We start from the raw sequence: 17,012 nt of genomic DNA on the forward strand, positions 1-17,012 counted from the left end.
CTGCCACGATAATTCGCACCCACGATATCATCGCAGCTAATAGGATCGACCCTTTTGAGTGAATACCCCTATATATGTCCTGCCTTTCTTCTATGTAGTAATTATTTGAGCGATCCCCTGTTCCATCCTGGTGGAAACCCCAGACATGATATGAAATACAGGACCACAATGATTTGACAATAGGCACAGTTTGGAATGTGTAATTAATTCAATAGAACGGGATTGGTATGTGATCCCAACGCACGGGATGCCGGCTGTCAGATGCGGCAGAATCCCGGCAGAGGTGCGGCTCGCCACAGGTTCTATTCTCCCTCTATGGGTGTCGTGGACACCCATAGAGGAGGAATCACCTACCTCGCAAGTATTCAGGCGAAGGTATGGTGACCCTGTCTGGATTCCAGCGTTGGTATTAAGACTGCCGGGATTCCGACGAGCGGTATGCTAACCGCATACCAATAGAACACCTGCAGCATAATGTAGATAGGCGAGAGGAACAGACTGCAGCACATTACAGGATGTCCGCAGCTCCTGTCCCATCAGCTACAATAGTCACTTCCTCATTCCCATGCATTACATCTACTCACTGGCAGAGGTAAGTGCTAGCCCCTGGGGACAGGGATGATTCTATATCGGAGTGGGAGAAGGGACCTTCTGACGTACCTAGGGGAGGAGACACATCACCAGGGGGAGGAGCTACGACCGAACAGGGTACCCTAAAAGTACCCTCGCGGGCTCGCCACGCGTCGGGCTCGGTCCGCTCCGCTCGCCACCTAATTACTAAAAGGTAATAGTTGGTGGCGTGGATACTGGAGCAGCTGTCCCGCTGGCGTAGCTCCTCCCCTTTTTGACGTGGCTCCTCCCCCTGACGGAAAAGGTCCCTTAGGCCACTTGGATCTAGCCTCAACCGTCCCTTAGGCCACTTGGATCTAGCCTCAACCCTGGGGACGGTTGAGCACATGTTCATTATCTGAGATACTGTAACGTACAAAAATGTCTCAATGTCAAAAGTACAAAGTATTGTTACAGCAATTAAGCCATACTCTATTGTAACATTCTTATGGTTCTTGCAGCTTTTTCTGTCCACATCCATCACGGTTATTCCAATTGTCTTCTTTATTCATCCTTGGACATAAGCACTTATTAAGCATAAATGTCACGTACAGTCTCCAGCTGCAACTGTAGCGGCTCGCTCACATACCGTAGCGCATCCCGGAGAACATACATTAGTAGGGTACAGTACATGCCGGTACTCACAGCGTAGTTGTAGTAGTGTGTCTCCACGTGTGTGACATGCCGTGACTTCTCCTGCAGGAAACTGGACTTCTCACATACAAGCAAATGCCGGGGACACGTCTGCATCTCAGGCAGCATCCTGAGTCCGCAGGAAGCTGGGAAGGTTTCTTACAGTTTAATTACTAAATAAAAACACACAAGACAGCTGAGGAAGAGGAGGGAACACACGACATTTCCTGCTTGTACAAGGCAGCTCAGACGCCTCATTCACATGCACTATGCAATGCTGCCATCTAGTGTGCAGAGTGTTCACTACAACGCCCCCACAAATACTGGACCAGTAAGTTTGCACTGATCGGTGTCTTGTATTGGGCAAAAGCAATGCACAATGGCCCTCATTCCGAGTTGTTCGCTCGCAAGGCGAATGTAGCAGAGTTACACACGCTAAGCCGCCGCCTACTGGGAGTGAATCTTAGCTTATTAAAATTGCGACCGACGTAGGCGCAATATTGCGATTACAAACGAGATAGCAGTTTCTGAGTAGCTTCAGACTTACTCTGCCTGTGCGATCAGTTCAGTGCTTTTCGTTCCTGGCTGACGTCATAAACACACCCAGCGTTCGCCCAGGCACTCCCACCGTTTCTCCGGCCACTCCTGCGTTTTTTCCGGAAACGGTAGCGTTTCCAGCCACACGCCCCTCAAACGCCGTGCATCCGCCCAGTAACACCCATTTCCTGTCAATCACAATGCGAACGTCGGAGCGATGAAAAAGCCGTGAGTAAACTTACTTTCTTCATAGTAAAGTTACTTGGCGCAGTCGCAGTGCGAACATTGCGCATGCGCACTAAGAGAATTCTCACTGCGATGCGATGAAAAACTCCGAGCGAACAACTCGGAATGAGGGCCAATATTGCGCAAATACTGGAAACACTTGCAAAAAAGCATTACTAACAGTGCCTGTTGACTAGAAATAGAACAAGCTGCATTGTAAGCAGGGCCGGCGACAGGGGGGGACAAAGGGGACTGCTGTATGGGGCCCCAAGGTTCATGGGGACACCGATTATCAGCGGCAATAAAAAAGTGTTGCAGCCCCTAATAATGCTTTTTTTAACTGATTCTCCACGGTGGCTTAGCTGCTCTATTGGGGTCATTCCGGCGCATGGCAGCTTTCGTTGCCTGGCGATCGCCTCTGGGACAGAGGCGGTCGCTGGGCGGGAGGGCGCTGAACGGCGGTGTTAAGCCGCCGTTTAGGGGGAGCGGTCCAGGCCATAGCAGGAGTGGTCTGACCGTTGGGGGGAGGGGGGGGGGGGCGGGCCGCGGCGTCCAGTGGCGGCGAGGATTAACTTAAATTTAGCACAGCTACGATCAACTCGGAATGACCCCCTATGTGCAGCCGCGGAGCTCAGTGCCCTCCCAGTGCTTTTTCCGATTTGAGAGAGCCGCGTCGGGTTGTGGTGAAGAGAGTATTAGCAGCAGCAGCAGCACATTCTCATTCGTGCTTGCTGCTGCAGTGATGAGAGACAGTGGGGTCAGAGGAGCATGTGCTGAGCCTGGATTGGTGAAGTCCTGCACATGCCATGCTCTGCTGAACCTAGCAGTGGGCGGGGCTACAGTGGCTCGTTCATCATCTTCTGTCTTCAGTATCCTGTGACTGTCTGGCCTCAAGAGGAGGGAGCTGTTGCAGGAGTCTCTACTCATCAAGATGTGAGATACAGTACTTCAGTGTGTGTGTGTGTGTGTGTGTGTGTGTGTGTGTGTGTGTGTGTGTGTGTGTGTGTGTGTGTGTGTGTGTGTGTTGCTCAGCTGCGCCCCCTAATAGTTTCTGGCTGGTACTGCACTCACTCCCCCACACACACATATTCCATATATGGTAAAGGCACCACCCACTTCCTGGTCCTCACTAGGAATGATTTCAACAGCAAGACATTTTCAGTGTTAAAGGTGGCAGAGAAATAACTGGTCTGAATCTAGTGTCAATAATCTACTTCAACTGAACTCTGAAAACAGTTTATGACAAATTAGTTTACACAAATGGCTGCAATAGCAGAATTTACAAGCTTACATACAGTACCTACCCAAATGCATACATTCAAACATGGTGTGATGCACAGCAAATAAAAATGTAAAAAATATATGTTGGCCAGAGTTTAGATTACTAAACATCCTTTACGTAAACGATAAGGCCTTCTGCAACATAATAATATACCTCACTACTTTGTGATAAGGGATCATACAAATACGCCAATTTGAGAATTGCCACATGCAACGTGGGGGACACTTTTGGACACACGGTATTAATCAAACACCTTAGCTGCCACCAGCAAAGACTTTTCAATGTATTACGGACATTGCAGGTGTCTTTAGCTTTACCTGTAACACACACTGCAATACTTAGAAAAGTAGGTAGACGTGAGCCACACGGGCCCTGAGTTCATAAGAATAACAGAATCAGAACTAAAATGATATGTTTAATTTCAAGATTACTTCAGAGCTTTAGTTACAAAAAGGTTACAAAGATTATTAAGAATATTTTAAAAACACACACAGAACACAGCAATCTCAATAAATGAAAAGAAATTAAAAAAATGCAGAAACCCTAATTCACTTACTCAAACGAACTTACGTCTTTCTGTTGTGGGGGATTTCACAGAATAACTCAGGTCATCTCCAACATATAAATTGAGTCCCCAAGAGATCACACTTTCTGTCCCCATGAGGGAGGCAGATATAGTCTTCAGCTCCAGCAGGCCTCCTCCCTTGGGATTTTTAACTACTTTCCTGCTGGACACTATACATACACCAGTTTTACATACTTGGTGCTTGGCAACAGGCAAGGGGGGGGGGGGGGGATGAGGTGTAACCCAAAGGCATACTGTAGGAATTTCTTTCAAAGAGAGTGAGGTCTGGGCTCTGGGAGGTCAAATCTTCCTAAGCCTGGAGTTGTGGATTTGAAGTTTTAGAGGTTTATGATGTTAGACAGGAAATAGGATTCCTGCATTTCAATCAGGACATTTGGACACACTTCCCTGGTCTGTTTACAGAGAGCCCCCCCCTGTTGACATAACACACGAATTGGGCTTATCAGACTTCCATGTCCAGAGCTTGCCAATATCTGCTTTTGATGTAGAAATGCAATCCCCTTTTACAACTTCATGTCAGGGTCCCAGGCCACACAAACGTGTACGTACACGTGCGGCACTTGACACACACACATGTACGTATACGCGCGACACCTGACACACACACGTGTACGTACTCACGCGACACCTGACACATGTGTATGTACACGTGTGACACCTGACACACACACACGTGTACATATACGTACACGCGCGATACTTGACACACACTATGTATGTACACACGCAACACCTGACACACACAGGTGTACATACACACGCGACACCTGAGAAACACATACATGTAGATACACGCATGACACGTGACACACACACAGGTGTACGTACACGTGCGACGCCTGACACACACACTTCTACGTTCACGCGTGACACCTGACACACACATGGGTACGTACATGCGCGACACCTGACACACACATGTGTACGTACAGGTGTGACACCTGACACACACGTGTACGTACACGCGCTACACCTTACACACACATGTACGTATACGCACAACACCTGACGTGCACACAAACATGTGTACGTACACGTGCGACACCTGACGCGTGCACACACACGTGTATACGTGACACCTGATGCACACACACGTGTACGTACACTTGCGACAACTGATGCATGCACACGCGTGTATGTACATTCGCGACACCTGACGCACGCACACACACACGTACGTACACGTGTGACACCTGATGTGTGCACGCAACACGCGTATACGTACACACGTGACACCTGACGCGTGAGCACACATATGTGTACGTACATGCGTGACACCTGACGCGCGTGCACACACACGTGTACACACATGCGAGACACCTGAGACACACACTTGTATGTACACGTGTGACACCTGAGATACACACGTGTACGTACACGCGCGGCACCTGAAACACATGTGTACGTACACACGTGACACCTGACACACACAAACGTGTACGTACACACACGGCACCTGACACACCCACGTGTACGTATACGCGCAACACCTGACACACAGACGTGTATGTACACGCACAACACCTGACACACACGCGCGACACCTGACACACGTGTATGTACACGTGTGACACCTGACACACACATGTACTTACACACATGACACCTGACACACACGTGTACGTACATGCGCGATACCTGACACACACTGTGTACGTACACGCGCGACACCTGACACATACACGTGTACATACACACGCGACACCTGCGACACACACGTGTACATATACACGCGACACCTGACACACACACGTGTACGTACATGCGCGACACCTGACACACACATGTGTACGTTCATGTGCGACACCTGACACACAAACACACACGTGTACGTGCATGTGCAACACCTGACACACACACGTGTACGTACACGCACGACACTTGACACACACATGTGTACATACACGCATGACACCTGACACACACGTATACGTACACGCACGACACTTGACACACACACGTGTACATACACGCGCCACACCTGACACACACACACACGTGTACGTACACGCGCGACACCTAAGACACACACATGTACGTACACGTGCAACACCTGACACACACATGTGAATGTACATGCGCAGCAGCTGACACACACGCGTGTATGTACACATGAGGCAATTGACACACACACGTGTGTATGTACATGCGCAACACCTGATGCACGCGCACACACACGTACATACACGTGTGACACCTGGTGTGTGCATGCACACACGCGTGTACGTACACATGCGACACCTGACGCGTGAGCACACATATGTGCACGTACATGCGCGACACCTGACGCGCGCATGCACACACGTGTACACACACACGTGTACACACATGCGAGACACCTGAGACACAAACGTGTATGTACACACGCGACACCTGATAAACATACGTGTACGTACACGCGCGGCACCTGAAACACACGTGTACGTACACGCGTGGCACCTGACACAGACAAACATGTACGTACACACGCGGCACCTGACACACACACATGTACGTATACGCGCGACACCTGACACAGACGTGTACGTACACGTGTGACACCTGACACACACACGTGTATGTACACATGCGACACCTGACACACACGTGTACGTACATGCGCGATACCTGTAACACTGTGTACGTACACGCTCGACACCTGACACATACACGTGTACATACTCACGCAACACCTGAGACACACACGTGTACATACACCGCGCGACACCTGACACACACACACGTGTACGTACATGCGCGACACCTGGCACACACACATGTGTACATTCATGCGCGACACCTGACACACATATGTGTACATACACGCATGACACCTGACACACACACACATGTACCTACACGCACAACACCTTACACACACGTGTACATACACGCGCGACACCTGACACACACACGTGTACGTACACGCGCGGCACCTAACACACACACACACACACACACATGTACGTACACGCACAACACCTGACACACACATGTGAATGTACATGCGCAGCAGTTGACACACACGCGTGTACGTACACATGAGGCAATTGACACACACACGTGTGTATGTACACGCGCGACATCTGACGCGCAAACACACATGTACGTACATGCGCGACACCTTACGCGCACACACACACGTGAATGTACACACGCAACACCTGGGACACACGTGTACGTACACGCGCGGCACTTGACACACACACGTGTATGTACACGTGCGGCACCTGACACACACGTGTACATATACGCACGACACCTGACACACACGTGTACATACATGCGCGACACCTGACACACACGTGTACGTACACGCGCGACACCTGACACACACGTGTACGTACACATGCGACATCTGACACACACACGTGTACGTACACGTGCGACACCTAAAACACACGTGTATGTACACGCGCGACACCTGACACACGCACACGTGTACGTACATGCAAGACACCTGACACATATGTGTACGTACACGCGTGACACCTGACACACACACATGTGTACGTACACGTGTGACACCATATACACACATGTACGTACACGCGCGACACCTGAGACACACACATGTACGTACACGCTCGACACCTGAGACACACACATGTATACATACACGCACGACACCTGACACACACATATGTGTACGTACATGTGCGACACCTGACACACACACCCATACGTACACGCGTGACACCTGACACACACACACACGTACGTACACACGCAACACCTGACACACACACACACGTGTACGTACACGCGTGACACCTGACACACACATGTATGTACACACGTGACACCTGACACACACACAAATATATGTACACGCGCGACACCTGACACACACGTGTACGTACACGCGCAACACCTGAAACACACACATGTATACGTACACGCGCAACACCTGACACACACATGTACGTACAAGTGCGACACCTGACACACACATGTGTACGTACACGCGTGACACCTGACACGTGTACATACACGCGCGACAACTGACACACACACGTGTACGTACATGCGCGACACCTGACACACACACACACAAGTACATACACGTGCAACACCGCACCCATCCCCACACACACGTGTACGTACACACGCGGCACCACACAGACACACGTGTATGTACACGTGCGGCACCTGACACACACACACACACACGTGTACATACACGCGTGACACCTGACACACACACACACATATGTACGTACACGCATGGCACCACACACACGTGTACGTACACACGCGGCACCTGACACACACACATAAACGCAGCACCTGACACACACACAAACACGCAGCACCTGAGACACATACATAAACACGCAGCACCTGACACACACACATAAACACGCAGCACCTGACACACACACAAACACGCAGCACCTGACACACACACACACATAAACACGCAGCACCTGACACACACACACACACACATACACGCAGCACCTGACACACACACGCACATATACATGCAGCACCTGACACACATACACATATACACGCAGCACCTGAAACACACACCCACGTAACATTTACGCAGCACCTGGCACACATGCACATATACACAGACGTAGCATTTAACAAACACACACACATGTACATGCGCGGCACCTGACACACACATACATGCGCGGTGGCACCATACACACACATGTACGTATGTACATGTGCGGCACCTGACACACACATGCGCGGCCCCTGAAACACACATATATATGCGCGCTACCTAACACACACATACGTGCACCACCTGACACACACATATATACGAGTGGCACCTGACACACACATATATACGCATGGCACCTGACACACACATATATACGCGCGGCACCTGAAACACACAGATATATATACATGCAGCACCTGACAAACACACACACATACATATATATATATATATATATATATATATATATATAAGCACAGCACAGCACCTGACACACACACACGTACACGCATGGCACCTCACACGTACATGCAATGCATTTCACACATGCCTCCAGCCTCAGTCACAGGCTGCTGCCGCCTACCCCCTCCCTGCATCATCCGTAAAGGCAGCAAAGTATTTTGACCAAAGTTAAAAGTATAACAATTCTGTTTGGTAAATAATATAATTTTTGCATTTTGCACAGAACAGTGATGTTATACGAACATTTTCATTAAACATTTAAAAAATCAAATGTTTATTCTTACAGTGAAAGTTTTACATTTCTGAATTAAAAAAATTAATTGAAAAAAAGCTACGAAATTCCATAGACAAAAACCTTACGGTTTCACTTGTCCCATTAAGGCTTCTTAGACATGATGAAAATTTCAGAAACCTGTTGTAACTCTTCCACTCAAACTACAAAAAGCAATGAAATTCCGATCATTAAGGCTGATTAACACCGTGCCAGTGTTTACAACCCATACGCATTGTTGCCCCTCATCCGCACCACTCTGTTTCCCTTCCCATACATGCTGCATAATCTCCCCCCTATTCTCACCACTGTTACCCCATTCATGTAGCTGACATCACCGACATCCTGATGGTATCGGGGTCACTGTTAGGGTTATAGCCCAGGGTGGGATTGGGGGGGTTAGCCCTAGCCACCACCCACAAGGATTAGGCCTAGCTGCCAACCACCAAGGGTAGGTGAAAATACTTACCCCCTCCGATGTCGGGTCTGTATTCCTCTTATCCATGCTGATCTGCCCCCCCCCCCTCCGTGCCACTGTTTCTTTCCATCTGAACTGCTCTCACCCCTCTCCATCTGTGCTGCTCTGTTGCCCTCATCCACACGTCACTGTCCATCCATCCACACCGCTCTGTCTCCCCACCATCTGCCCCACTGTCTTTCCCCCATCTGCACCATTTTCTTTCCCCATCTGTGGCACTCTCTTTCGCCATCTGTTGCACTCTGTCTCCCCCCGAACTGCATTATTCTGTCTTACCTCCCCATATGCACCACTGTTTTCCACCCATCTGTGTTGCTTTGTTCCCCCATCAGTGCTGCCTAGTCTTCCCCCTATCCACACATTTCCGTTCCACCATCCACATTGCTCTGTCTCCTCACTCCAATCAACACCACTCTTAACTCATCCAAGCAGCTGTCTTCTGCTAAGACCTTCAGTTGCATAGACTGCATGTGTGAATTAGCAGCTCCACCATTGTGTGAGTGACAGCAATCTCACTCTGTGAGAGTGCTGAATCTGCACTTACCCACAGGCTGTGAGGGCATACCATATCTGTATTGTGCAAGGAACACGTCCATTAAGGCTAATCAGGCAGCTAATCTTAACTCATGAAGAAGCAGCAAATATGTCAATACAGTAGATGGCACACCAAGACAAATACTATGTATCATAGAGTTGCTGGTCATGTTACTTTCAACTCTCAGTGTTACTGTAGGTTAAGTAGCAATGGATTTGGAATCTTCAAGATATTTGTTTGACTAAAGTGAACTTAAGCCCAGTACCCACGGGCCGATGCAGGAGAGATGTGTGCTTAGCGAACCGCTCAGCACACATCTCTCCTGCCGCTCAGCACAGCGCGATCTGTGCTGAGCGTGCGGGGGGAGACGGGGGGCCGCTCATTTCACCCAGCGGGTGAGCAACCCGCTAGATTGGCCTGCATGTAGGCCAGTCTAGCAGCAGCGATAGCGATGTGCGGGGCCGCGCATCGCTATCGCTGAGGGGGCTACACACGGAGCGATAATGCTGATATTCTAAGCAATCTAGTCAGATTGCTTAGAATATCCGTCCGTGAGTATTGCCTTCAAAAGTGATAAATTGCACAGTGACAAAGAACCAACCAACTAACTCCTAACTGTAATTTTTCAAACCCAGCCTGTTACAGTTAGGAGCCGATTGGCTGGTACTTTATCACCATGAAATGTATCACTTTTCAAGGCTTAGTACATCTGCCTCAGACTGAACTGTGAGATTGATTGCCACTTGAATTGGATTTTGTGGTTTACATAACAAAATAGAAAACTGTGGATTATTGCTTATTGGTGTACTGTTGTGGGGACAAACGCTCAGGACTGCAGGCATAGATCTCGGGACCGGCTGCTTCTCCCACAGACAGCTTTATGTGGCTTTGATCATGAGTTAGTAGGCCCAAGCATCTTTTTGTGTTAATCCTTGAAGGAAAAACTGCAAATATTTACAAAGACATTTTATAATCAAGGGCCCTCATTCCGAGTTGTTCGCTCGCAAGCTGCTTTTAGCAGCTTTGCACACGCTAAGCCGCCGCCTACTGGGAGTGAATCTTAGCTTATCAAAATTGCGAACGAAAGATTCGCAATATTGCGAAAAGACTTCTCTGTGCAGTTTCTGAGTAGCTCGAGACTTACTCTTCCAGTGCGATCAGTTCAGTGCTTGTCGTTCCTGGTTTGACGTCACAAACACACCCAGCGTTCGCCCAGACACTCCTCCGTTTCTCCAGCCACTCCCGCGTTTTTCCCAGAAACGGTAGCGTTTTTTCAAACACTCCCATAAAACGGCCAGTTTCCGCCCAGAAACACCCACTTCCTGTCAATCACATTACGATCACCAGAACGAAGAAAAAACCTCGTAATGCCGTGAGTAAAATACCTAACTGCATAGCAAATTTACTTGGCGCAGTCGCAGTGCGAACATTGCGCATGCGCAATTAGCGGAAAATCGCTGTGATGCGAAGAAAATTACAGAGCAAACAACTCGGAATGACCACCAATGTCTACAATATAAAATATACATGACAATATTATATGCCACTATTATCTTTGCAAAATTAGTTATGCTGAGCAATAACACATCCACATGAGCAAACGCTGGTTACAAATAAATGAATTGTTCGGTAATTGCTGTAGCAATAAAAGGGTATTATATTATTTTTATGACAATCTCAGATGGATATTCTCATCATAGAATGTTTATTAGGTATTCAGAAAATAGTAATTGCTGGAAAATGTATTGCTACAGTGTGTTTCACCAAAATAAACTATTATAATACAGAGAATTTAATACTACATGTGCACGTACCAGCTATCTCCCCTTTGTAATAACACTGTTGCTTTAAGTACGGAGTGGTTACTGTTATATAGAGATATAACCATTCTTGCCTATCCTCCCGCAATGGCCGGGAGGTTACCAAAAATTTGGTGGCCCTCCCAGCCCCCCAGAAGGGTGGGCAAGCCTCCCGTTTTCCCTGTCAGGCTCTCCACTCCCCCCCTCGGCCACCCTCAGCAGAGAACAAGTGGGCGGCCGAGGTGATCCGATGACGCAATTTGCGCTGAATCGCGTCATCGTAGCTCCGCCCGCTATACGGTGCCTAGTTTCTCGGCGGACTGCCCACTTTCCTGTCGCCACACCCCTCAGACGGCCCATCGTGCCGCCGGCTATGCCCCCATGCGCCTACAACGCTACCTCCTCCCGGAGGAGGGGGCAGCAAGGTAGGCAAGTATGGGTATAACTATGTCTTTAATTTAGTTTGTAGCAGACTCAAAATAGCATGCACCGCACAGTATATTATGTTGTGGATACAGAGAGTGTTGTTTGTTGGGGAATTAATTACTGCAGCAGGTTTCCCCATAGAAAACCATTATTGTAATATGGGGAGACTATCTCTGCATAATACTCTACACAGGAGCGTAGGTAGCATGGGTGATGCATTTGTAATTGCGTAGTGGGCCCCAACAACTGCCACTGTATGCATGTATATGTGTATCTGTGTCTCCTTTATGTGTGTCTGCGCCATTGTCCCCCTTCTCTGCTTGTAGTTTTGTATGAGCCCATCTATTACATCTCTATCTCTCTATGGTGCAGATGTATTATGTGGCACGCATCACTTTGCGGGAAGCAATACCTTGTTTGCCGGAGCGGGGGAGTGAAAATAAGTAACTGGTAATAAATAATAAATAAATAATACATTTATGATAGCAATCTGTGTTGAAAAGGTTAAATGATAAGAAAGGTGTTCTAACACAGCTTAGGGCAATCATATAATAAGAGGAAAGTTCAGGAACAGAATATTGTGTCCCTCCTGTAAAGGGTCATGTTGGGAGGTATGTATTGTTCCACAGTGGTTAATACATGCTCCAAATAAGAACAGTTAAAATGAAGATTTCTGGCCAGGTGATATATGGTTAATGCTGTGCAAGCACCAGTGGTCGGGAGACACCACTTGCAGGGCTGGCCAACCTGTGGCTCTCCAGCTATTGTAAAACTATTTATCCCAGCATGCCCTGCCACAGTCTTAGCATTCTCTTATAGCAAAACTGTGGCAGAGTATGCTGGGACAAAGGGCATAGCTACCATAGGTGCAGGCAGTGCAGCTGCTATGGGGCCCAGAGCTGAAAGGGGCCCACCTTCCCTGTCAAAGTTACATGTGTAATATACATTTTTCACCATTGGTTGGTACCTAGGGGTCCTTTCAAACTTTTTCCTTGGGGCCTGCAATATATCTAGGTATGCCCCTGGACCTGCTCATTGTAGTGTGGTATAAAATGAACTGGAGGGCATTTTAATGTTATATAATATGAACTGGGGCACTGTAATGAGACACAATAAGAACGGGGAACACTATATATCATAATGTTATTGGGGTACTGTGCGGCATAATGTGTACTGGCAGCTCTGAAATGTGACATAGGATGAACTTAAGCACTACTACGATTCATAAAAGAAACTAGGGCACTACTATGGAGCATAACATTAAATAAGGCTCTACTGTGGTTCAGAAAATTAACTAGGGCACTATCATAGGGCATAAAATTAACAATTGCTGCAGAGAAGTGTCTCTCTAGACGCATTGGGAATGGGGCCCCTTCAAAATGTTGCTATGGGGTCCATAAAGTTCTGGCTACGCCTCTGGCTGGGACTTGTAGTTTTACAACAGCTGGAGAGCCACAGGTTGGCCAGGCTTGACCTAGAAGCACATATTTCAATATGTTTAATATCTACTGGGACTAAACATCATTACTAACATTAACCATATATCACCTGGCCAAGGATCTTTCTGGGAGGATGTGAATATAATGAATTTTAACTGTTCTTATTTGAAACATGCATTAACCACTGTGGAACAAATTAGTTAAAAGCCTGTTACACATGCAGAAACGCTAGTTGCCCCATGTTTTAAAAAACAGGCCCATTTAATATTAGGAGCCCAATAACGCTGCCTAATATTCAGCAAACTCTGAAAACCTAATATTTTATGAGTTTTCTTTCGAGAATCAACGGCATAATCAGAGACCTGCTGCTTCATATGGGAAGAAGAATCAGTGTTGCCTGTGGCCATGCACTGAAGTAGCAGTGTGTAGCACGGACGTGCGGTGAGCTAAATGGCCCACGAGCCACTGGCTATTGCCAGAACCAGATTTACCAGCAATATACAAGTCAAGAGGTACATCTGGGCATTATACACAGGTGCAGCGGTATAAACTCCTGGAAATTTGGTTACGTTTAAATTAATCAGAGATGAGCGTAAAAGACTTTTTACTCCCAAGTTTTGGCTATAAAAATTATTAGAATAATGCAAATAACATATTTCAAACATATTCTTTGTGCTTTTCATATACTGTACTTTATACATCCAAAACTCTGACACAAATGTTAGTATGACAGGAAAGGCTCTGCCTCACCTGCCTCACTCCACCGCACGTCACTGGTGTGTAGCAGTGTTACTGTTCGCTGGGACAGATGCTTTTCAGAGCAGTTGTCTCCGCACCGGAGCAATGCAGATTTGCGCTAGTAATTAAGGCCCAGATTTATCAAGCCTTAGAGAGTAATAAATTGCAAGGTGATAAAGTACCAACCAGTCAGCTTCTAACTGTAATTTTACAAACACACCCTGAAACATGGCAGTTAGGAGCTGATTGGTTGGTAATTTTTATCACTCTCCAAGGCTTGATAAATCTGGGCATAAATCTGCTGCAACTTGAATAGGTCCCTTAGGGGTCTATTTATGAAGCAGTGAAAGGAGTGAAGAAGTGAGCCTGTGGAGAAGTTGCCCATAGCAACCAATCAGCTGCTCCGTACAATTGTATAGTATGCAAATTATAAATGTTACTTAAATGCTGATTGGTTGCCATGGGCAACTTCTCCACTGGCTCACTTCTCCACACTTATCACTGCTTCATGAATAGACCCCTTAATATGATATGTAACACAACACAGAAGTTATTACACTGCTCAAAAAAATAAAGGGAACACTAAAATAACACAGCCTAGATCTGAATTAATGAAATATTCTTATTAAATACTTTGTTCTTTACATAGTTGAATGTGCTGACAACAAAATCACACAAAAATTATCAATGGAAATCAAATTTATTAACCCATGGAGGTCTGGATTTGGAGTCACCCTCAAAATTAAAGTGGAAAAACACACTACAGGCTGATCCAACGTTGATGTAATGTCCTTAAAACAAGTCAAAATGAGGCTCAGTAGTGTCTGTGGCCTCCTCGTGTCTGTATGACCTCCCTACAATGCCTGGGCATGCTCCTGATGAGGTGGCGGATGGTCTCCTGAGGGATCTCCTCCCAAACCTGGACTAAAGCATCCGCCAACTCCTGGACAGTCTGTGGTCCAACTCCTGGACAGTCTGTTGGTGGATGGAGCGAGACATGATGTCCCAGATGTGCTCAATTGGATTCAGGTCTGGGGAACGGGTGGGCCAGTCCATAGCATCAATGCCTTCGTCTTGCAGGAACTGCTGACACACTCCAGCCACATGAGGTCTAGCATTGTCTTGCATTAGGAGGAACCCAGGGCCAACCGCACCAGCATGTGGTCTCACAAGGGGTCTGAGGATATCATCTCGGTACCTAATGGCAGTCAGGCTACCTCTGGCGAGCACATGGAGGGCTGTGCGGCCCCCCAAAGAAATGCCACCCCACACCATTACTGACCCACTGCCAAACCGGTTATGCTGGAGGATGTTGCAGGCAGCAGAACATTCTCCTTGGTGTCTCCAGACTCTGTCACGTCTGTCACATGTGCTCAATGAGAACCTGCTTTCATCTGTGAAGAGCACAGGGCGTCACTGGCGAATTTGCCAATCTTGGTGTTCTCTGGCAAATGCCAAACATCCTGCACGGTGTTGGGCTGTAAGCACAACCCCCACTTGTGGGCGTCGGGCCCTCATACCACCCTCATGGAGTCTGTTTCTGATCGTTTGAGTAGACACATGCACATTTGTAGCTTGCTGGAGGTCATTTTGCAGGGCTCTGGCAGTGCTCCTCCTGTTCCTCCTTGCACAAAGGCGGAGGTAGCGGTCCTGCTGCTGCAGGGTTGTTGCTTTCCTACGGCCTCCTCCACGTCTCCTGATGTACTGGCCTGTCTCCTGGTAGCGCCTCCATGCTCTGGACGCTACGCTGACAGACACAGCAAACCTTCTTGCCACAGCTCGCATTGATGTGCCATCCTGGATGAGCTGCACTTCCTGAGCCACTTGTGTGGGTTGTAGGGAGGTCATACAGGCACGTGGAGGCCACACACACTACTGAGCCTCATTTTGACTTGTTTTAAGGACATTACATCAACGTTGGATCAGCCTGTAGTGTGTTTTTCCACTTTAATTTTGAGGGTGACTCCAAATCCAGACCTCCATGGGTTAATAAATTTGATTTCCATTGATAATTTTTGTGTGATTTTGTTGTCAGCACATTCAACTATGTAAAGAACAAAGTATTTAATAAGAATATTTCATTCATTCAGATCTTTTTTTCAAAACTCATGTCGACCTTTTGACCTGTCGCCCTGGAACATGTCGACCTAGAGACCCTGTCGACTTAGTTACTGTCGACCAATAGTGGTCGACCTAGACACTGCCAACATAAGTCTTGTCGACCTACAGACCGGATACCGTTATGTGGATATAGAGAGTGTTAATGAGGTTCATGGCAAGTCTCTTTGATTCCTTATAGCCTCTTTCTTAATCAGAGACCTTATATATTTGTTGTGAGGTTGCTCTTAATCTGGTAAAATCGCAGATTTTGTAATCTGGATTTTATCATACAGAAAATGTTTCAGATATATTTACGATGTCATGATCTGATTTGTCTGTGAATCCAGATTCTGGTTCTGGGCTGGACTGTGGTCTGTGTGAGATGTATGAAAGCTGGATGGCCTAGTACACAGGTTCTCAAACTCGGTCCTCAGGACCCCACACG

The 17,012-nt window shown here is 47.5% G+C and overlaps 1 protein-coding gene across 1 annotated transcript in view; it reads right to left on the reverse strand.

Annotated features, from left to right (window-relative positions):
- The window catches only part of RPP40 (ribonuclease P/MRP subunit p40), a 75,702-nt gene extending 74,198 nt beyond the window's left edge, over positions 1-1,504 (reverse strand). The window contains exon 1 of the mRNA XM_063923083.1: positions 1,255-1,504. Coding sequence (XP_063779153.1) covers positions 1,255-1,371 — 117 coding nt within the window. The 5' untranslated portion in view covers positions 1,372-1,504. The remainder of the gene's footprint in view (positions 1-1,254) is intronic.
- Between the last annotated feature and the right edge of the window lie 15,508 nt (positions 1,505-17,012).

This window comes from Pseudophryne corroboree, chromosome 5, assembly GCF_028390025.1.
Source record: "Pseudophryne corroboree isolate aPseCor3 chromosome 5, aPseCor3.hap2, whole genome shotgun sequence".
Taxonomy (NCBI): domain Eukaryota; kingdom Metazoa; phylum Chordata; class Amphibia; order Anura; family Myobatrachidae; genus Pseudophryne; species Pseudophryne corroboree.